General features: G+C 41.9%; 2 protein-coding genes across 8 annotated transcripts in view; one reads left to right on the top strand and one right to left on the bottom strand.

Annotated features, from left to right (window-relative positions):
• PPP1R9A (protein phosphatase 1 regulatory subunit 9A) overlaps positions 1-12,023 on the top strand; it is a 127,435-nt gene extending 115,412 nt beyond the window's left edge. For 3 of the 5 annotated variants that reach the window (XM_056485754.1, XM_056485756.1, XM_056485752.1), the window contains 4 exons: positions 2,520-2,639; positions 4,262-4,285; positions 5,427-5,609; positions 6,506-12,023. In XM_056485754.1, the coding sequence (XP_056341729.1) occupies positions 2,520-2,639; positions 4,262-4,285; positions 5,427-5,609; positions 6,506-6,718 (540 nt within the window). In that variant the 3' untranslated portion in view covers positions 6,719-12,023. The remainder of the gene's footprint in view (positions 1-2,519; positions 2,640-4,261; positions 4,286-5,426; positions 5,610-6,505) is intronic. The other 2 variants (XM_056485757.1, XM_056485755.1) reach the window with 1 other exon arrangement.
• A 3,759-nt stretch (positions 12,024-15,782) lies between these two features.
• LOC130250267 (serum paraoxonase/arylesterase 2) overlaps positions 15,783-23,099 on the bottom strand; it is a 29,246-nt gene continuing 21,929 nt past the window's right edge. For 2 of the 3 annotated variants that reach the window (XM_056485761.1, XM_056485760.1), the window contains 7 exons: positions 21,773-21,828; positions 20,776-20,941; positions 19,564-19,690; positions 18,498-18,698; positions 17,839-17,920; positions 17,212-17,340; positions 16,052-16,323 (listed from right to left, as the gene is read on the bottom strand). In XM_056485761.1, the coding sequence (XP_056341736.1) occupies positions 16,165-16,323; positions 17,212-17,340; positions 17,839-17,920; positions 18,498-18,698; positions 19,564-19,690; positions 20,776-20,941; positions 21,773-21,828 (920 nt within the window). In that variant the 3' untranslated portion in view covers positions 16,052-16,164. Of the gene's footprint in view, positions 16,324-17,211; positions 17,341-17,838; positions 17,921-18,497; positions 18,699-19,563; positions 19,691-20,775; positions 20,942-21,772; positions 21,829-23,099 lie in introns of all 3 variants that reach the window. The other variant, XM_056485762.1, reaches the window with a different exon arrangement.

Here is a 23,099-nt window from a genome sequence, read left to right as displayed (position 1 = left end):
CTTATTCCCACTGTGTTGAGTAGCATAATTGGCTTGGTGATTCTGGAAGCAAGAACAGGCCAATATGTGACTACTCCAATAAGCAGTGCATGGTGTTCATTGTACGGTAACAGCCCATCCAAATGGAACATCTGTCATTGTACCATTCCCTGGTCTACCTTCTTTACTTTGTCTTGATGTACATTATCCCAGTAAACTAACTGTGGTGTGCTGTACCATAACAAAGCAAGTGGTGCTAGTGGAAATTAGCATTTGGATCCACTGAACAAATGCTAGATTCATGTATTCAGTTATAGATCTTTTCTTCATTCTTCAGGACTGGTAGTGGGAATACCCATGTTCAAATGAGCTGTTTGCAAGTGAAGAAATGCTGTATGCTGTCAGTCATCTGCTTTTTTCCCCCCAGTAATGAAATCTGTTTGTCATGCATGCTGGATGTTGGATTTAATTCTCTGTATGAAGATGCTTGAACTGTAAATATGAAATACTGCAGTTTAATACATCTGTGTGATTCCTTTCTATGTGCATGAATGTTTCAGCATGAAAAATCCTTAAATAACCCTTTTTTATAGTAATATACTTAGCTTTTTCATGTTTGTTTTCACTTCTGGAAAATATTTCTTTGCCTGTAACTTCCTATGACTTACAGCAGTTGATTTTTTATATTGGTCTGGTAAAAAGAAGCAGATATGGTTCTCAACTTTGTATAGGAATATGAATCAGAAATCTCATTTCTCTGTCTTCTACCACTAAATGCATGTTCATAATAGCAGTTTGCACAGGCATTTCTTACTTTTTTGTTGCCAAAAGCTGGTGATACATTACTTCTGCTGTGCACTAGGCTCTGTGCTGTACAAGGTCATGGCTATTCTTGTGTTACCTGGCAGGGAGAGCAAAACAAGGCTTACAGCAGTCCAAATCAGATTGATAGAGAGGACCACCAATGAAATCTCTGAACAGAAATTATTTGCTTACCTCTTCTCTTTTAGGGAAAAGAAAATTAGACCTATAAATTCTATATATATATTTAAACAAACATTATTTAAAAACAGTTTTCAAGTGAGGGAAAAAGCACAACCTTTTAGATAGTATTAGATTTAGGTTGTGGGAGCTATCCTAATTATTACCAGGCTTGGCTGTCTTGCATTTCTGCTGTCATTGTAGAGCTGAAGATTGCACAAAATAGAGGTGAAATAAAAATCAGAGCACTTAAAAAAGAAAGATATATTCTTCACACAACAGGAGGTAGAGCTGTTGAACTTCTGGCCTAAGAATGCTGTGTGGGCTAAGGAAACAGCTAAGGAAGCTGGTTAGATTTTCTTCTCCTCTATAAAGAGCTGGGAAAAACAGAACAGGAATTCTTAACGTAGGTGAGACAAAAATGGTCACAAAAGTATTCTTATGTTCTCTGTAAAGTTCACAGACTCTTAAATTAAGAGTTTCTGTACTGCTATTCAGGCTTTCAAAGCACAGCATGATACCAGTATTTAGTTGGATTTCCAGCAAAAGTAAGAGGACCAGCACTTGGTATTTTTGTAAGTCTTCATGTCTTCAGGAAAGACAGGTCAAGTATTTGAGGGGAGCAGATAGAAGAATAACTTTTTTTAGTGTTTTTTGTTTCACTTTCTAAAGTAAAGGTCAAGGATGAATTTGATTTGATATTCATTTAGGTGTTGGAGTAGAGAGTAGAGTCAGGTGTATTGTCAGGTGTGTATTCAAGTTAAATGGAATATCATGGTGTCCTTAATCTTTTATATATTTTGGTTTTTTTATTGTTCTCCCTCTAGTGTGAATTACTTGTTAATTTTTGTCTTATTCTAATGGTAATTTTGTTATATTCCTGAAAAATATGTGCCTGCTTTTGCTATTATTTGCTGTAAGATGTGATATGTCTCATTGCATTGTTAAGAAAAAACAGAATTTGATTTATGGTTATTAGTTCAGTAAATAATATTCAATATCCAAAGATATTTTTTACTTTCAGTTTTTTTTCTAAAGTCATAGGCAAAGAGGGAGGATCCTTTCACTTTTCAGGGAGTTTATCTGGGACTCAAAAGTGTATCCACAAGATATTCTCCTTGCTCTTTCAATAGGAGTTTTCACTTCTCTCTGTTCATTAATTCTCTGTCCTACTCTTTGTGCTACTGCCTGTGCTACACTTCTCCTAAGTATTTGAAGGACAGTAAATGCTAGTGATTAAGCTGCAGAAACAGTAATTTAGCTCCAGGATGAGAGCCAGCATCTTAAGAGTCTGGAAATTGCTTTTAGACACCTTTTTATTCATTGAGGCATTAAGCTGGCAAAGGTGTCTCATGAAGTACAGAGTGGTAAAAATACTGTGCATTCTGTAAATAGTAACACTGTGAAACAATAGGTTTCCTCATGTATCTTGTGATTGGTTTGGTAAATGTTTGAAATCACTCCTGAGCTATGCCAACATGGAAGACAGAAAGCAAATTTCCCTTTTAGACGCACCTAGATAACAATTTGTTCATCCTTACTCCTCTTTTTCTCCACAGAATTTCACATTCAACGATGATTTCAGTCCCAGCAGCACAAGCTCAGCTGATTTGAGTGGTTTAGGAGCAGAACCTAAAACACCAGGCTTCTCACACTCCTTAGCACTGTCATCAGATGAGGTATGCAGATGAAATAGTTTAATTTGGGGAATAGTTGTTTCTTTTTCCTATGGAATCTTGCTTGATTACTCAAATAATAAAGGAAGAGTTTTAGGCACTAGGATTGGAGAAGAAAATTAATCTTGGTTTCTAAATTAAGATTTTTCTTGTTCATATAAGACCAACTTAAAATAATGCCCTGTGGTACTATTGTAGGGAAGTGGAATGCAGTTGGTGTCCTAGGAGATGCTATATCCTCACATGTGCCAATACATTTTTTCTAAATAGACATAGATACAGATCTAAATGCACTAAACTAGGCCTGAGAGAATTTTGATATAACAAGCATAGAGAACAGTTTGGTAAATGTACTTGAGATGTAAGGCACCTTCACCTACCCCAGTTTTTACCCTGATGGAATGACCTGCACATGCAGTAATTGTGTGTTACTGTACCTGAATGTACGTGTATTGATTATTATAATTGTATGTCTTAATCCACTTTGCATTCTTTGTGCTTGCTTTGCACAGTGGATTTGAAGTCAGTTACTCCAGAGTTTTTTCATACAATAATAAAGTAAAAAGGCTTCCTAATCCTGTAAATTGGTGACATATTTGAGCTGAATATAATGCATTGAAAATACTCTTCTCGAAATACTAGTTTTGTAACTCAGTTGTGGGTGAGGTTGAATGATTTGACAGTAGTTGACTGCACATCCTGTGGAGTCAGGAAACTTGTGCATTATTTTTTTATTTTTTTTTTAACAAACACTCCATAAGAACTTCACATTTTTTGTGTGAGATTTGAGCCAAATTGTTTTTACTAGAGAGGGGGAAACTTGAAGTTTCTATACCTTCTATACCTTTTTGTTGTTTTAATGATAGGTAGGCTATCTATTACTGTCTGCATGGTTTACTTGGGTTTAAAGAATGAGAGCTGTTCTATGCAACTCAATTTGCCAAACTACAAGTCTCTACAAACCCAGCCATTCTTTCAAGGATGCTTTTACTGCAGATAATTAAGGGCAAAAATTTATAACAAAATGAGACAGCACAGAGGTCTGCATATGGTGTGAATTACTGAAAATAGCAACATCATCACTTGCACTTTGTTTAGTGTTAGTACTATCTTGATAATACATTTCATTATCTTACCATGTTTAATTCCTCTTATATTATGTATTTGATTGTGGCAATGTCCTGTTCAGAGTGGTATTGAATTAAAAGCTTGAAAATCCTTTCATTTTGCATGTTCAGCTCTCTACTTTATTACTCTAAATACCAAGCCTTTCATGGAACAGGCCCATAAAAATGAATGTGTTTTCTCCATCCTCTGCTGTGTGCCAATTGAACCATCAGAGAGGTTCCCACCAGTTCTAGGGTGTCAAGATCAGGAACTCCAAAGGGGTTTCATTAATGCAGTGTCAGATTTAGCTGCCAAATCATGTGTGTGCTGAGCTTTCAACATAACCTCTTTGCTTCTGGAAATAATTCTTTTAAAGGAATCTTGTTAGTTTTAAGTAGCCATATCTGTTTGCAAACCTTGGTGCTGCCATTGCCTGAACTTTTACATGCTGTTACATGTTTGGTATTTTGTTTCTATAATGGTTTTCTTTCCCATTTCTTTGTTGCTCCCTCACTCAGAGCCTGGATATGATTGATGATGAGGTGAGATACTAGCGTGCTGTTGTGGTGAATCGCGTGGCAATGCACTGTCTCTTTTGCAGAGTCACATTTCTTGTCTTGTGGTGTTATGTGACAAACACCCTTGTTGGCACAGAACACACAGATGCCACTGGCTCCTCTTTCCATGTCTTGAGTTGTCCTCTCCTTTTTGCTGAGAGTTTTCAAGGCCATAGCAAACTGCAGTTTTTTTGGTATGCTGGAAGCAGGAGGAGGGTCAGTGTCAAAGCAAATCTACCAGACCAGGCATCAGCTGTGCTGAGCTTGTGCTGGCAATAGGAGAAAAGGATAGCATCCAGCCCTTACAACTGGACAGCCAGAAGCAGAGGGAGCTCCCAGCATCATGTAAGCTAATGTAAAAGCTGCTCTAACAGCAGACAGCTGCTGCAGCCTGTAGCAGCTGCTTTGCTGACTACAGCCAGGACAGAATAGCTTTTGTTTCAGGCCCCACTGGCATGCCTGTGGGTGGAATAAAGTGGAAGAGCAGGGACATGAGTCTGCTCCAGCAGTTGATATCACACTTGGCCTTTGGTGGGGTTTGTGCTCTCACCCACAGCAGCACAACGTGGTGAGAGCAGGGCCAGGGCTGTGGGATCACTGTATGTTCCGTACCACTCCTCTGTGCCATCTCATGAGTCTTATTCCATAGACAGAATCAGTCTCACTGTCTGTTTGATATCATCCCTTTGAATTCTTCAGTGGTTTTCTGAGGGTTTTATTTTCCCCTGATTTTTTAATAGCTTAAATAAATAATAAAGATCTGGGAATGAGCTCAGGAAGTGGGATTCATTGCATCCTTTAGAAACCTGCTAATTTGAAGGAAAAAATCTTGTGAGGGAATGGGAGCATACATGGTTTGAATTGTGCCACCTGGCCATTTCAGTCCCTGCTTGGGTTAAAAGGAATGCCAATTCCTTTTCCTTCTGTCATTCAATAGTTCCTTTTTCTTCTGTGATTCATTCTTAGGTGCTTGGTTAGATAGAGATGTAACATAGCAGTGTGAAATTGTTACTGTAGTGCAAAGATAGTCCAGATACTTTGCTCTGATGCTGGTGGTTTGTGCAGAAAGATGTTGTTACGCATCTGTGTTACACTTAAATAATAACATGGAATATTTTTGTCGCAGATCCTTGATGATGGACAGTCCCCGAAGCACAGTCAGTGTCAGAGTCGTGCTGTTCATGAGTGGAGTGTGCAGCAGGTTTCCCACTGGTTGATGAGCCTGAACCTTGAACAATATGTTTCTGAATTCAGTGCCCAGAACATTAATGGGGAGCATCTCCTTCAGCTGGATGGCAGTAAGCTCAAGGTAATTAACTGACTGGGCTTCAAGATTAACTATAGTATCTTTCATCATTTTACATCATCTCAAAGACAGTAAGAATTAATCCAGAAAGCGGCAAATCCTTGTGCATGGAGCTGTGATTGGCCAGAATAATAAACAGAAAGCATAAAGCCATAAATGGAAAAAGTATAAAGTATAAATGCAAGGTATTTGCTTTGTGGAAATTCTTGGTGTATATAATGTACCCATGTTTGCTTGTGCAAATCATACAGCAGTGTGTGAAGGTGGCATTTGTGTGCACATATTTCTCATCCAGCTCTATTTTGTGAAAGGGTGATTCTGAGAAGACAGTGAATAGACATATATCAGAAGTAGCAAGGGAATAATGGATTAATGGGATACTAGTTGTAGTATGTTAGAACTAAATACAGTTTTGATATATAAAGTATGCATTGTTTCTTGTAGTAAAAATATGAGCCTACTTCAGTCACAAATACAGGACAGGGTTGCAGGAAGCTCAGTAGATCTAAAAGTCCGAGTGTCCCTTCTGAATTTTTTGGTGGCACTTCACTGACTATAATTGTCTTGGAAAACTGCGGGTGAACTTTTGACTAAGGCATAGCAGTGAGAATTTGGAAGTTTCATTCTATGTGGACTTAAATTATTTCAATAAAATAGTTTATTTGCCTTATTTGATCAATGAAATAAGCACTGGTGGTGGCAATGAAGGCTCATCTTTAATATTCTAGAATTGGAAAGCATGAAGTATAGTACTTGCACATCAGTGATGTATCTGAATCTGTGACAGATTCATTTTGTCATTACAGACTTTTAAGGAGAATTATTACTAGAATATGGAAACAAAACATGATCGATTAAACCATAAGAAATTCTTTTAAATTTTGTTTTCCCCCCCTCAGGCTCTCGGCATGACATCTTCCCAAGACAGAGCAATCATTAAAAGAAAGCTAAAGGAAATGAAAGCATCCTTGGAGAAGGCTCGCAAAGCTCAAGAGAAAATGGAAAAGCAAAGGGAAAAACTTCGAAAGAAGGAACAGGAGCAGCTGCAGAGGAGATCAAAGAAAACAGACAAGTGTTCATCAGATGCAACAGAGGGCACTAATGAGCAGTGATAAGCAGAAGTGCTGCTGTGTTTGGCAGGTGGAGGCATGTCAAGGAAAGAGAAACTCTTATCCACTCCGATGCCCCTTCAGCTTCCCTGTGTTCATCGCCCAAGACTGTGTACAGAGAGATGGGGCTGTACATAGAATGACTAGGGACATTTCTATTGTGTAGTTTTCTTTCCTGCATATCCAGTTCACGCTCGTTGCTGTTGCCATGTGAAACAATCCCAGCCCCTCAGTTTGTTCTGTTCTTGTTGACAGCTAACAGATTTCATTTTTGTGTGGTGGTGTTTCCTTCCAAACTACTCTTCTCTGTTGAGCTCTGTGTGTTTGGTCACTTCAGTAACCAGCATGATGCCGAGGAGCATGTCCACTGCTTCACCTCTTCTGAATAGGATGGCCAGTCAGTATGGTTGGGGAACATTTCTTCAGCTGGGTTAAGGAGTTGTGCTCTGTCTGATAAGATTTGACTTAACTTTCTAACTGGAACTTCATCTTCTTTACGGTGTTTGGATACTCAGTTCAGTCTGCTGGAGTTTCATCTTGCATCAGTACCTTTAAGCAACACTGCTCTGAAAACTGTTCAGTGACTTCTTATACACTGGAAATAAAGACAGGAGAGTCAATATTCCCCCTGGGTAAAGGACAGGAGGTGGAAACTCTTTCTGTTAACTGTACAATAGTTAATCCAGGAAGGAGGCAAAGCCTTAAATGGTTATGTGGGTTTATATAGAAATCTGAGGATAACATTTATCCTTTAGATATCTGAGCAAGGATAAATTTCTAACTAGAGCACACTGTACAAATCTGTATAAATTTTATTGTGCTCCCAGTGTGTAGGCAACTTTCTTATAGCACATTCTGCTTTGTTTTTCATGTGTTTCATGCAGGAAACTGGATTTATTTTGTTTCAAGTTGGTTTTTCCCCAGGAAAAACACCACATCTTCAAATTCATTCTCCAGTCAGTAAGCATTGGGAGAATAGGCTTTGTGCTCTGCTATTTTGAAGCTGGTATTGGAAACAATTATCAAACTTGAGTCTGCTGTAGATTTTCAGTTTTTACAGAAGTGCACTTTAAGAAGAGGAAGATGAGTGACTCTGGTTAAATTAAATTCAGTGCATTGCTGTTAAGGTCAGTGTCATGGAGGTGATGGTTACTTAATCCAAAGCTCCCAAGCTTTAACTGTTTTGATTGATACATTTGAAGAATATCCAACCAAAACCTGTATTTTTGGGCTTTGGCTGTATAATTTGATGGCTTAGCAGTGGTGACACTTCAGGGATTTCTGGGGTGTGCAAGGCTGTGAATGAAGCCTGCTGTGTAGTTTTGGCTGTGACAGAAGCAGTGTGTGATGTTACTGCCTCAACAGCAGTACAGAACTAAACAGTATTGCTTCAGAAGAATGGGCAGACAATGGGCAGATCTGCACAACGAGGAGCTGCAGGCATGAGCTGCCTGCTCTGCACTCAAAGCTGACTGTGCATGGTTGGGAAATGTCACTTCCCACCCATGCAGCCTGCAAGGGGCAGTCTTCATCCAGCTGTGCAAACCCAGAAATTGCTTAAGATGCTTATGCTAAGTTAGAATCTTGAACTTGAAAATGCACCAGCCTGGAATTGAGAATCCCTCTGAAGAAAATGTGTGTTTTAGTTTGGCTTGGCTTCTCTTCTGCTCTGTACTTTGTGGCACTCAGATTTGTGTCTGCAACGGTCTCTGAAGCTCAGATTTGGAACACTTAGGGTTCACTGTTAATAGTTACATTTCTTTTGATCCTAATAATTTCTTTGACATGTAAAATGGTCTGTTAACTGAGAGAGCCTAGTTCATTCAAAATTAATACACAACAGATCTACTTAGCATTAGTTTTATTTTTCCTTCCAAATCCAATTTCTACAAGTTTTTGATGTATATTTGATTCAGATCTAAAATTAAAACTGCCAAAAAAGATACTTGCTGATATTTCTAAAAGCCTGTGATACTTCTCTTGAGATAAACCACCAGCAGCTAAATACACCTGCTAACAAAAATTACACATTGCAGCAAAACCTTCTGTGTTCATTCATAGGAGAAAAAATTTACAAATGTTTAACAGCCTCATAAAACTATCATTCTTAGAGTAGGAGAAGTTACCTGGAAGAAACTGGACATTTAATATTTTAAATACAATGTTGATAAATGCATTAGATGATGATTTTCTTTTTAAATTATGTTTACATTGTAGTAATGTTTAAGTGGTTGTATATAAGAATCTAAGGTGGTGTCTCTGTTTTATGTTCTTTTTTTTTTTTTTAATTTAGAAACCAGAGCAGACTGCTTGGCATTATATATGGAGTTTTCATTCTTTCTTCTTAGGATGGTGCCTAGTTAATCTCTTTGTAAATCATGTTCTTACTCTGCAGAATAACTAATTCAACTTACATCCTTTAAGTATTCAGGGGGTTTTTACTGCTTTGTGATAGTGTTATTTTGTTATTCTCAGACTAAAAACATGAACAAAAATCTAACTTTAAAAAAAACCTAGTGGCTTACATTTAAATTAAAACCATTAAAATGCATTTTGATCAACATGTGAAAACTAAGGATATGGAACAATGACAAGGGTTTTGCTGTTTTTTCTGTTATAAAAGATTTATGTGGTTCCTTTTATGAAGTATGGCAACTCAGTCTTGGGGAGCACAGAAATGTCAGCAGATAACAGACGTGAAGCACAGTCTGAAACTGTTTCTTGCTGTTCTATAGGACCTTTAAAGTTGTGTTGCATTTTTTCCCTTGTATTGTGACTTACAAGAAACAGAAAATGGTTGTCTCATCGTTCTTAACTTCCTGTAAACCAGTGCTAAGTCAGACTAATGTGGGGCTTAATGTAACAAGTAGAAACAAATTTGCTGTGTTAAGTGTCTGGACAGCCTTTCTCATGGTTTGGCTCACCTAATGTCACCTATATTGTGTATTTATTTGTGGAGCTAAAGCTGTTTTTGTTAGGCTGACTTGCCTGGCCACCACTGAGCTGCTGTGCAGGCAGTGAGGTGTTTCCACACCTCAAGGCATGTGTTTGTATCATCTTTACACCTGGTGATTGCAGCAGGCTGGCCCAAGTTCTTTTCTCCCTGGTTAGGGTGCTAGGCCAGTTCTGTAAACTCTGGTTCTGCTCATTGCTGCAGTATTGCAGGTTGTGAATATATAGAGCCTCTAAAAAGGCAAAGAACAGAGAGGGAGGAAAAAGTGGAAATCTCAAAAATAGAAAATGAAATATACCACACTGCAGGTTACTTTAGTCCCAAAACCCCTAGTGCTTATACTGAGATTGTGAGGAGAGCAGTGGCTCCTTGTTCTGTTCAAATCAGCCAAACATACTGACATTAATCATTCCAGCTTGTATCTTCCTGTTTCTTTACGGGTGGGTTGTTGCACTCTTTCTTCTTAAACTCCCTGTTGGGTTTGTCTACCCAAGGAGAGCAGGGCCAGGGGGTGAGGAAGGAGCTGCACCCCTTCACTGCAATGCACAGAGAATTGCCCACTGTCTGCATTTCACCCACCACCCTAAGCAGCTCCTGCTGGCTTGCTGGGAGAGGAGCCTGTTCAAGATCATGGGTTAGAATTACACTGTGGAACAGAAGCCAGTAATAAAAAGCTGAATGGCATTAGATGTTTGTATTCAGTGTATACAAATGCTTTTGTATTTTTTCAACTTCTCAAAGATTTTTTGCAATGACATCTTTTTTTGCTATGACTGTAGTCTGCTGCAGGGATACCACAAGAATTGAGCTTTTACTAGAATTACTGAGCAGCTTTCCTCTAAGACTTGCCAGCCCTTAGCTGTCATTGACATTCAGAGGTGCTTGACACTTTGGATCAGGGTTCCTCATACTTTATTGCTTCCATCAAAGCCTCCTGTCCTCCTCAGCTGCTACACCTTCACCTCCTGGCTCATGAACTGTAAGAGGTGGGCAGTGTCATTTTTGAGAATGAATTGTATTCCACTTCCAAGAGAAAGAAGAGAAGGAAATGCCACTCTTGCACATAGTGCAGAATGCTGTTCTACAGTAGCATGGAAGAGGATCATCATGGGTGTCAGTATTCTGGCAAGGAAACACTTTTTTGTGTGGTTTCAACCCAACTTTGATTTTTATTGGAGCACTTTCTGCAGTTCATTTCTGAGCAGGATGACAGGTGAAATCCAAGGAGCCTTGCCCACTCAGTACTGAGTGGAATGTGGGTCATCTGCAGATGTTGTTAAACTCCCTGTGGATTTTACTGGACTTTCTTCTGTACCTGTGAAACTGATTTTTCAAAGCTGTAATATCTTAGTCATGACATTGAGCCCTCCAAACCCTCAATATAAAATGAGCTTTCTCTTCCTAACCAGCTGTACCAACTGGTACTTTTGCTTTTAGCATTAAGTAATGATTTAAAAAGTGCACATCTTACAGGAAGGTTTGGTGGTGGTGCCTTGGGCTGCCTGTTTCTTTGGGAAGTGTGGATGAGTTAGGCAGGTCTCTTCTTCCCAAGAGGAGAGGAGGGCTCACAGCTCACAAGATTGGATCCAACCCACGTAGGCTCCTGCTGGGTTTCCAGTGGGAGCTTTGCCATTGCCACCAGTGGAAATGGATCTGGGCCCTGTGCAGAGGTGTCTAAAGGAAAGGAGGATCTCAGGGCACCAGGGATAAGGAGTAACCAGCCCATTTGGAAGTGAAGAGTGCACAGTGAACATCTTCTGACTCTACTTTCCCATACACATTCACTCAACAACTGCTTTCATATTTCCCAGTCATGTTGTAGTGGTATCTCACTGGTCACTGACAAGTGTTACACATATTGCTAGAAGACCAGGCAGCTAAAAGACTAAAATGCACTGTGCTTACTGTAAAAATTGGCTTCTTACATTGTTTCTTTTTATATGGTTAAAGAGATAGTTGTGCTTCAGATTTTTTCCTTTTTCTGTTCTTTTTTTAAAGAGGTCAAATGTATATGAAATGCATGTTATGCTGAACTTTTTGTTTGTACATCTTGGTGTCTGATCACCTGCATGAAGGACACAGTAGTGCCATGTCTGAGCTTGTTCTCTTGTGCTTGGTTGATATGAACTTCTCTAGATTGTTGAGTTTTCCCCAAGATAACTTTGTCTAATATTTAGTTTTTGGGAGACATCAAAAGAAAACATCATGGTGGCCCTTTGTTTTCTTACAGTTGAAATACAAACAACAAAGCCTTGTGGTTTAAAGTTAATTTGTTAGTGTAAATAAATTTCTTGCCAATGAGTATTATTGTTGTTAGACAACGAATGCAATAAAATGAGAAATCCTGAATCTTTATTAGAATTTGTAATGAGTCCTCACTTTTCTGCCCTTTTCTTGGTCATTCCAGAAGAAATGACAAATGATGAGGATGACCTGACAGCTGCATGGGTCAGGGAAATATGTACCTTGCCCTACTTTTTCATTGCTTTTTTCTGCTCAGCCAAAGATTTTTTTAACCCCAGCTCTTGGCCAAATTGGCATGATTCACAAGCCCCCAAGTGGCTCTCATTTATGCTCTGTAACTATGTAGAAAGAAGTAAAAAAAAGTTTAAGGAAAAAAAAATATTTTTTCTTTATATGCTGATGAAATGTAACATGCAGTCTTTTGCTGCAGGTTGATATAAAAATAGGCTGCCTTCACATTGATACTGGTCAATGTTTATGTGTTTAAAGATCTGGATTGATTTTGTTACATAAAAACATTTTACTTTCAAGTATAGGTTAGTTATAATGGGCATTTTATACATTCAAAGTACAGCAGTTCTTTGAATGTGTTTAATATGTCTTTTATTTATTTGATTTAAGGTAAAACAAAGGGCACAGACTGTGTAATTTGTGTAGTCATTTCAGTGGATTTACATCCAGCAGAATCTAGGCCAAATACTGTGCACTTAATCTGTCTAACCCAGTTTGTGTTTCCCAACGACTGAATCATAAATCTTACCTTCCACTAATACAGCCACCATCTGCAAGAAGATGAAAAGAATCCTCAATTCATAAAATTACTGTCTTAATTAAAATAGATACTAAGAGGCTGCAGGTCCACAAGTGACATGTAAAATGTGTCTGCTCAGCAGCTCCCTAGGCCTGGAGCCATCTACACTTGTCTTGTTTGTGCAAGTGTTCTCTGCAGCTGGGAAATGGCCAGAACTGCTCCAGTCTCTACAGCATGTTAAGGATGATGGGCTATGCCTGAGGCCAGGCTGGAGCTGCATCTCCCACCACTGCTGTTTGTGCAGAGGCTGCCAGGAGGTGAAGCTGTACCCCAGCCTGCCTCCTCCTGCCCAGCACCACCTGGACACTGGTGGCCCTGCTCCCATTCCCACCTCTGCTCTGCAAGGCTGGGACACCTGAGGAGGAGGAGGCTGGCAGTGGGCTTCCTGCCCTGCTCACTCAGGTCAGAATGTCCTGCCAGTCACAGCAGCTGTGATGTCTGTCCTCTCAAATGCTGTAGGAAAAGATAACACCCCTCGCTTGCCCATGGTTCCATCTGAAAGCAATCTGATGGGAAAATCTTCAGCACATGAATAGTTTACAACAGAAAAAAAAAAAAAAATTAAAATAAAGCCAGTGACGAGTGAAGACAGTCTTGATTTTCTGAAAGGCCAAAACCAATAAAAAAATAGAAGTTTGACAAGATGTAGATTTGTTCATTTGAAGATGTTTTAAGCAACAGTAAAATGTGACAATAATGTTTTGATGGGTTACTTCTGCACTGCTGAGGGAAGTGGCTGTTGCACTTCTACAACCAGAGAGTAAATTGAGGACCTGCAGGGTGACTGATGGGCATTTCAGCTGTGTCACTGCCACTGATGCATGATGTAACCCTTCAGAACAAAAAGTGACACAAGCCTGGAATTACCACTTTAGAATGCTAGTGCAAGCCACTGATGGCTAATCACAAACAAGTGAATAGCCCAACCTCTCCTACTGTGAGAACTTCCTTCAGAGCAGTTCTGTCAGCTTGTGCTCTGGGAATGACATCTGCTCTTCAAGGCTGAAAATGGATTACAAATTCCTGTAGGAAATACACCACTGAGGAGGGAAGCTGGAAGTGCCCAGCAGGGAGAGCAGTTACTAAAGGAGTGGGAAAAGCCAGAGTTAGGTAATGCCAAAGTTCAGCAAAGGGATGAGACAAAAGCTGCCCTCGTTCAGGGCTGGCTCTGCTCTGGGGAAGGGCTGCACGCCATGGGCAGCAAAAGACTCAGGGCTGTGATCCAAGCAGATGAGTCCTTGTCACCGAAGCCTTCGTGGGCAGACAGTGAAGCCTGGGCAGTGCTCAAGTCCCCAGACCAACTGAGCATTTTGGAGAGGAGCTGTAAGCAGTTTGTGCACAGACCTGCTACTGCAGAGCCACCCCCAGAGACCATCAATCAGCTGTGTGATTAACTGACACCCAAGTCTGCCCCTCCAGCCATCACTGACCCCTGCAGCAGGTGCTCCTTGGATACACAACATCACAAATACCAGGGCCCACTGTTGGTAGTGTGTGTGTAGGAAGCTGGTGGCATTTGGAAGGGCCAACCTGCCACTGGCTGTTCTCAGCCTCATAACTTCTTGTGCCCAGTGAGCCAGTGCAGCCTGGGGCTTGGGGTGGAGCAGAGGCTTCCTGGGGCCAGCAGGTGATGTGGCAAGACCCAGAGCCCACTCAGCTGTGCAGAGGAAGAGGGTGACACCATCCTTCCCATACAGCAACACAGCCCCAGCCTCAAGGCCTGGCAATGACCTCCTGCTCACTAGAGCTGTCCCTTTTGCTCAGGAAAGGAGCAGTTACTCTCTTCCTTCAGTGGATGAAAACCATTAGGCTTGTTAGAGAGGAAAGGTGCAGGAGCCAAGAGGTGTCAGCACACACATTTACTGTTCAGGGCCACTGCTCACCCAAACCTCAGCCTGCAGTGCTGCCTCTTCTCAGCCAGAACTGCAAAACACAGACAGAGGAGGGCTTGCACATACTCCACATCCTATCTCAGTGTTTGGGCTGCTACAGACCAGGTTATTTGGTCTGTCTAAAAGGCAGAAGCACTCCTGTGTTTTCTGGACTCCCATGCAGGAGCAGGAGGGAACAGCAAAGCAACCGTAGCAATCCCAGGGACTGGCTCTTTCTCCTCCCATGCTTGCACTTCAGGAGCAGCCTGTCTTTTTTCTCCACCTCCAGTGAGGAAAAGCCACTGCATCAGCTGAAGGATGCAGAGGGGCTGGTGGCCCTCAGGGGTGTCTGTCTGGTGGCAGCATTCAGAGGGGCTGCCAAGATGCTGAAAAGGGCCAGTGCAGGCAGCAGAGTGGCAACCCCAGCACGAGAGATCCCACATGTAACACACAGCCTTTACCTGCATGTCAGCAGCTCCCACAAAACCAGAGAGCTGATCACAGGTGGGAACAGAAGGACAGAAAGCACAGCAGGAGCTGCTCTGAGGGTAAGGGCTTCCACACTAAGGCAAGAACTCACTCCATAAGCTCCAGCTTCAAAGGACACCGAGTTCAGATCATTGCAAATGATTGCTAACATCATCCCAAAAACCCTAACTGAAGGAAGCCTGGAGGGCTTTTGGCAGTGCAACATGTCAGTACACATGAAGGGCTGCCTGGTGCACAGCAGTGCCACGGGAATCAACTCCACACCAGCTGAATTAAACACAGGACATGTGTGACCATGGCTCAGGGGAGCCACTGCAAAGCAACCAGAAATGCTCCCTTTGTGGTAGCAGACAATAGCAACTGCTAATGCACTTCCTGCTGAAGGTGTGCAGGAGATGTTTCCCACTCTTTAAGAGGAAAAAAAGCTTTTCTAAACTCCCTTTGAAAGACCCAGAAAGAAACTTCTCCAAAGTGATGCCCTACTCTTTTCTCATTGGATTAAAACAAATTTATGAAACTGGAGTAACATCAGTAAATAACATTAAGGGGGAAGGGGAAATGAATGAGACTGAAATAACATGTATTCTCCTTCCAGTTATTTTGGAAGCAATAGGGAAAGCCAACATGAAGGTTTGGAATAAAAACCCTAGCACAGTCCCTGGGAAGGCCCAGGGGTTGTGACAAGAATGTACACAACACTGGTAGTCAGCAATTCTCATTTACAAAATCAGTTTTCCCATGGGGGAAAAAACAGCCAAACAACAAACTTGAAATCCAGCCAGCACGTAATTCAGTGTCCCATAGTTTAGTCATTTGCAATCTGAAACTGAACTTCAAAGGTTACCCTGTGTTAACAACATGGGGCCCTCCCCATTACACAGATAAACTAATTTCTCACCTTCACTTCCAGTTCCTTTAGTATTGCGTGGAAGTCTCATTTTGGAGAGGAAGGCTAAAATACATTTCCATTACTGTAGTTAACCTTTATTGGACCAGTCGTTGTTAGCAGGTCTAGCAGAAACTAAGTGAGCTCCCAAGGCATCACATCCTTTCCACAGCAGCAGGTCTTGCCCGTGAGGAGCTATAGCTCACAGTAGAGAGCTCTGTGGAAGACTGTGCCAATGAGCAGCTTTCCCTCGTAGATGGATGCCACTGAGCTTCCCTGCAGCACTGAGCCATTGTCAGAGTAGACACGAGTCACCAGGGGCTCCTCCGACAGGATGCTCTGGATGCGCAGGACCTGCCGGTGGAGGACACAGCTGTTGACATGGCCACAGGTGAAAATGCTCCAGGGACAGGGGCACTAATGAGAATGACCAGCTGCTGAGAATTGCAACCTTGTCATTGCTGTGAGAGGGCCTTAGTGAAGCACCATCCATGAACAATGATTTTTTTTTTTTTAAGTTGTTGTGCAACATCTGTAAGGAAGCAAGGCAGACATCCCCACCACCAGGAACCTACATGATTTTTCCAGACTAATAGTTAGTTAGTATCTTCTTATTTTCATGTTTTTCCCAGACAGACAGAGTACACAACTGCCTAGTATCATAAATCTATTGCTATGGAATGTGGTAATTTTGAGAACTATCTTACAGGGAGCTTCAGACAAGGCTGAAATCAAATGGACAGCAGCCAGCTGCAGCCACTATCACCCCAATGCCAGTACCTTACTGATTTCATAGAAAGAATTACAGTCTAACCTACAGATGAACTACACTTGCATAGATTAATCATTCCTGTGGGCACATTTCTGGTCACTCTTTGCACTCAGTCAATTATGTTTAGTTTGACAAAGTAGTGCTGGCTCAGTAATTAATGCAGTTCATCAGAATCTGTGTGCATGTCCACAGCTGCACAGAAAGCAGCCTAAGAAGTCCAAAGTGACTGAGCTACTGGTTGGAAATTATTTAGTTGTTGCCCAAGGATCTGAATAAGTGTTTGTTAGTGAGTATACGCTGTTCAGGCTCTCACTCAAAAGCAGAAGCCAGTTTGGTCTTTGCTTTAACAAAGGCACTTTGTACCAGGCACTTTCTATGAAATGCAGTTAAGTTATACCAGCATAATTTGAACAAAACAACTTTCTGGCACAGACACAGCCAAGAGACCACTGATGACTCTCAAAAGGCACCTCAGATGCAGGAAGGTTCTCAGGATCATAGTAGAACAGCTTCATGCCATTGGGATGACACCCTGTCCAGATGTCTCCAGTGCGAGGGTCAATAGACAAGTTATCGACCAGAGTGTCCAGCTGCAGCGTCTGTCCAGCACAGAGGCAAAACAAAAGGTTAAATCTGTCAGAAATCCTGCAAGTAAACTACAACATAACCAACAGACTTGTCTCATATGACATAACTTAGACTGTTTTGGTTTTTTTTTAAGAAATACTTCTCCCCCCACTTCTCCCACTTCTATTTTTCTTTTCCCCGGTATGAATCATCCCCACCCCTGTGCTATGAGAAACCTGCTTGCTGCTCTGAGCTTCCTCCATCAGCTCATTTACACCTTCTGTAGATGCTTTCAGGTCTCTGATCCACATTGCCTGAGGCAGACTTCCACTACAGCTCAACAGCAGACCCAAGACCCCTCCCTGATTGTTGGTGGGAGGGTGGAAGAGGGTGGGCACCTCTGCAAACCCACAGCAGGAGCCACTCAGATCAGAACTTTACAGATGATCACACTGAAATATCATTCATCAAACCTATTCTGCCCAAAATCCATATTTGCCTCTTTTTTTTATAGAACAGCAGCACCTTACCTTCACATGGGTTAAACTCCAGTTAGCATGTTTTTCCATGACATAGACACTGTGATCCAATACATCTGCAATATAGATGTACCTTTAAAAGAAAGAAAAGCAGCTCTTAATGTATATGAGTAAGCAGTCACCAAAACCAGGCAGTTCCTCCTGTGCAAGCCCACATACAGATATTGCAAGCTGGCCATAGGGCATTGAAGCCAACCTGCTGAGGTGCCAGTGTAGCTTCACACTGTGCCAGTTTCTCCATTACAACACTGAAATAAGCCTTGGAACCAGAAAGTCACAATTAATGATTTATTTTTTTAACATCACCTGTCCAAAGCACAGGACTGGTCAAGTCAGATTAAGACTGTAGAGCACTCCCTGCTTGCAGAAACCCTGCCCCATTAATCCTTGCAAGCAAGACACACAAACTCCTGTATCAGCTGGTTAAAATGCAGAAACTGTTCACTTATATTGCCTGGAAAGTACCACACAATGCAGCAAACAATGCTGCTAAACACTGAGACACAAAACTTCTGTGCTACAAACACTGCAGCAGCTTGCCTTACTTGAACCATTTCACACACCTGACCACAGAGGTACCACATGCACAAATTAGGATCCCCAGATACTTCTGTGTGATCAAACAAAACCTAATGTAAGGAAAAACTTACTTTCTATCAGGTGAAACATTAATTCCATTGGCTGAATAAAACCCAGATGCAACTTCTTTAACTTCTTTTGGACTGTAGTAAACAACATTTGACCAGGTTAAACCCAGGAACATTTCTAAGAACATCAAGAGGAAGTCAGTGAAGTAGTGGTCATTGGTAGCATAGAAGCTGTCTGGTCCCATGGCTACTATATCATTCACACTGAAAAAAAAAAAATAAAGAGATGGAGAAATTAAAAAAAAAAATTAAAACAGAGGTATGAAGGAGCATTTTAGGACTGCCCAGAATACAGTCAGGACATGGTCATCAATACCCATAAAGAGGCTGCAATTAAAAATGTACTTCAAGTAGTCACCAAATTATTTAGGTCCTTTTTACTTCTATTTTCTATGAGCCAGGACTGTGCAATGCTGAGACCTGAACAGAGCCATCAGCTAGAGATCTGGCTACCTGTCTGTAAGTACATAGAAATTATTTACTATTATTATTACTATTTGCATTACATTCATCTGGCTACCTGTCTGTAAGTACATAGAAATTATTTACTATTATTATTACTATTTGCATTACATTCAAGTAGAAAACAGAGAACAAGTAGGTGTTGTGACAACTTTATCAATCTGGCTGTATATTTTCACAATCATATTGCAGTATGACAGACCAAAAAATTTTGTATTTAAAAAAAAGAAAAACAGAAAAAAAGCTAAATGTACGGGGTTTGTCACAGTGTAGGAAATCCAGAGAATAAAATATCTGGAAACTCATATCTGCAATGATGTGAGCATGGGTTACATGAACAAAGGAGAAATGGATGCCAAGCTAATTCACTGGCATCAATCACAGGGCTTAAGTCTAATTTAGTGATACAACTGTAAAAAATCTAATTTAGAGAAGAGATTGGAGAAACACAGCTTTTGGTTACACAGACAAGAAGTAATCAGTAAGAGAAACAGGGATGCTGGTTACAGAGGAAATATATTAATAACAGCCTAACTCCCAAATTCATCCTACATTGGATTCCACCAGTGCAGCCTGGCCTGGGGGAAGACTGTGTTGAGTCCAGTACCTTGTCAGAAGGTCATGTCGAATGGTTTTCAGGTGCACAAGAGAATTGTCATCTTCTACAAACTTAAACAATTCCACTGTGCTCTTCTGGTGGGGATGGTTCACAACAAAGAGGTACACGGTGTCATCTTGGAAAGGAAACAGAAACAGCTGAATTCTCTGCAGCAGTCTGTGAGCCTGAGCACCCCCAGCCCTCGAGTACAGAGCACATGCTGAGTTTGGGGCACTTGTCTCATGGCTTGCAGAGGCAGAGGGACAAGAACCCACGTTCTGCAAGATGCCTCTGCAACCAGATCCACATCTCCAGCGACTTTTCTCCCAGGCTGGCTATACAGGGAACTGCTGTGTGTACTAGATTTTAGCCATTTCTTCCAAGGAAGAAAGAAATCACCACCTCATCCTTATACCCAAGGCACTTGGGCTTTGCAATCTGTGGAACAGCCCCAGTCAGGTGAAAGAAGAGTTTGTGGCCAAGGCAATTTGGGTTTTGGGTTTGTCTACCACATCCCCTGGGACAGCAGAAGGAGCATCCTTCTCCTGCATCCTATGCAGGCTGCAGCCCATCTGCCCAGCCCTGCTGCTAGGACCCTACTTTAGCCACCACTGATTTTTCCAACACCTTCCCTTACAGGGTGATGGGGATGCAGGTAAAACTGCAGGAATTGTTCTCTTTATATTTGCAGAATTCTAATTGCTCTGCTAAAACCCCCAAGGAAAGAACAGGGGAAAGCATACTCAACAGCTAATCAGAGCCTGTAGGAGAACATATCTTGGAGAAGAGAACCTGGCTTGGCCAAAGAGTAACAGAGATTTTGGTAATTACAGAGATTTGATAATTTACTGTTTTGCCACAAAAGTTTCCATTCTGGGTACTCCTAGTTGGTGAAGGATGTATCTCCTCAAAACACTTGAACCCAATGTGAGGCAGATGTAAACAAAAAATCAATTTTCTGGGCTTTTCAACTCTAACTTCTACCATGTTCTCTTTCCTTTTAATATCCAGGGCATCTTTCTGTTTCAGACAGACTGAAATTATGTGCAAGTGTGTTTCCTTCAGCAGCCGACATTTAGAAAAGAACAAAAGAAGGGTAAAAAACCCCAAACCTTTTTGTGTCCCAGCAAGAACAACCATTGGGGGTGCAGGGCAAGGCTGCAAAGGGATTCCTGATTGTGCTCTCTAGGCTGCTATCTGCCACCACCTCCAGCTCTTTACCTCTGTCTATATAGGTGCTGATTCCATGAGGGTTAAAGGATGCCAGGTCAAACCCTCGGCTGATTCTCAGTTCCACTGCTCTGGGGTTGTCTTCATTCAAATCCATCAAAAATATTTCACCTGGTTTATCTGGAGCAAAGCTCATTAATCCTGGGTATTTCAAGCCCTGTACAAAATATAGAAAATATAGAAAATACATAAGAAAATAATTCCTGGATAAAAGGTACACAAGAGCATCACTGGGGTGAAGAGGCTGAGGCTTTGATCAGACATGGAAGCACAGGAGGGAATGTCTGTGCCTCTGCAGCCTGCAGAGCAGTGAGGGAGGGATGGCTCTGCTGCCCCTGGCTCTGTGGGGGCACAAGGAGCTGTGCCCAAGGCACACAGCCCAGCCACATCTGGTGTATCTGCAAACTGCCACACCGTGGGGACAAACTGGCATCACTGATTGCAGCTCACATGGAGAAGCCATGGAAAGAGGCAGCAATGCAACAGCTCAGGATTCCTGACATGGATTTACAACATCATCATTACCTCAGTGCCCCTGGAGCACAGAGATGAGAACATCAGCTTTTGTTTTAGAAAATAATCACCAGCCATCCTAATTTCAAAGAAAAGGTTGAAAACCTATCTCCTAAAGGCTAAAGAATAAAAAATCAGGAACAGCAAAACTGATACATAAAATTAGATTTTTTTTTTTTAACATGGCAGAGGGTTGACATTTCAACATTTCAGTGAAGTAGCATGAAAGAGTCAAGGTTATGTGGCCAGGTAAGTCAGTGCAATAGGATATCCATGCCAGAGCCACCAACACCACTTCTGAGTCAAGAGGCATGCTTGCTCAAACAGAGGGCAATGACACTAAGCCTACACCAGACTGCTCTCTGGGAGCACGTCAGCCTTGTGGAGAAGAGCCCCTGCTGCTGTTTCCACCTGTGGCTTCTGCAGATCAGGAAGCAGGCAAGCCCCAGCATGGGGAGGAGCCAGGGGAACTTACAGAGCTGATGAAAGCCAGTCCATTGGGAAGTATATCGATGTCTTCTGAACCAGTTTCTGAAAAACAGAGCAAAACAGGGGTTTTCAGGTGACATTAAGTATTTCCCATTGGAAAAACTCCTTTTAAGTACAATTCCAGCTCCCATGAATGACCCTTTCTGATGTGACCATGCACAGGAGGAAGTTTGGTGTTAGAAGTGGTAGCAGAGGACAGCACATGAGGTTAGGAAACAGTGCTGGGGTTTGCCTCTTCTGGGGGCCCAGGGTGCCCCTGCAGTGGCCAGGCAGTCTCCTACCAGCTCCATGTGCCCCAGATGCTGTGAGATGGATCACCAGGTGTGGGATGAATCACCAGCTCCTGAGGATGTTCTGCAGTGAGCAATTAGTGTGGGCATGGAGATTTCCAGGGCAGGACCATACCCGTGATCTGGCCTCAGGCTTGCACAAGGCAGCTGTGGGAACTGTGCACACTAATTCTCCTGGTTGAGCTGGGACACTTCACAAAGATGGATTGCCAAATATTTAGTTAAAAGTCTCAAGTGACAGAGAACCAACTATATCTATAATAGCTAAGGGCTTTCATAGTTAGACCTCACTTTCAACTACAGGTAATCACTTTCAATATTTCAATATTCCTGTAGCTCCTGTAATATTTTTCCCTGCTAAGAAAGGAAAATAAATTAAAAACCCTTCAGTAAGAACACTAGAGCAATTTTAGGCTTTCATCAAGCACTCTCCAAAGAGCTTTCAGTCCAATGCTGAAGCCCATTTGCCATCCCATGTTTCCACCACTCCCCTGAGAAGCCTCCCCTCTCTTCTCCAAATCACCAGCAAAACCAGCATGCCTCACAAGCCACTTGTCAGATGATGAGGGAAACCACTCAGCAGCATTTGCTTAAAGAAAATTCTTCAGCAGGTTTTCTTTACCAGAGCCATCAACACAAGGTTTTTCCAGCCAGCTTGTCCCATGTCTCCACACCCTGTCCTGCTTTGCCACAGCCTGCAAGGGTCACACAATCCCTTGCTCCTCAACACCTCCTCCCAAGGAAGCACCTGCAAATTTGAGCTGGGTTTACTGTTTGTTTTTAAGCAACTCCTATTTATCCAAGCACTGGTTTGGCTGGGCTGCAGTTTATCCTGGGATCACCGACTGCTTCTGTGGAGATGAACCAGAACCCCAAATCCACACATCCAGGAAAGTTCCTACCCAGCTCAGCCCTGGGAAGATGCAGTAGCACAACTTCTCACTTCTGGCCAGGAGCAGCTCCTCCTCAGCCTCAGCAAGTTCCTGCTCCATCCCATGACAGCAATGAGCAGAGTATCCCTGC

The sequence above is a fragment of the Oenanthe melanoleuca genome, chromosome 2 (genome assembly GCF_029582105.1).
Source record: "Oenanthe melanoleuca isolate GR-GAL-2019-014 chromosome 2, OMel1.0, whole genome shotgun sequence".
Lineage (NCBI taxonomy): Eukaryota > Metazoa > Chordata > Aves > Passeriformes > Muscicapidae > Oenanthe > Oenanthe melanoleuca.
Note: the sequence above shows the minus strand (reverse complement) of the source record. Positions and strands in the feature narration are given on the sequence as shown.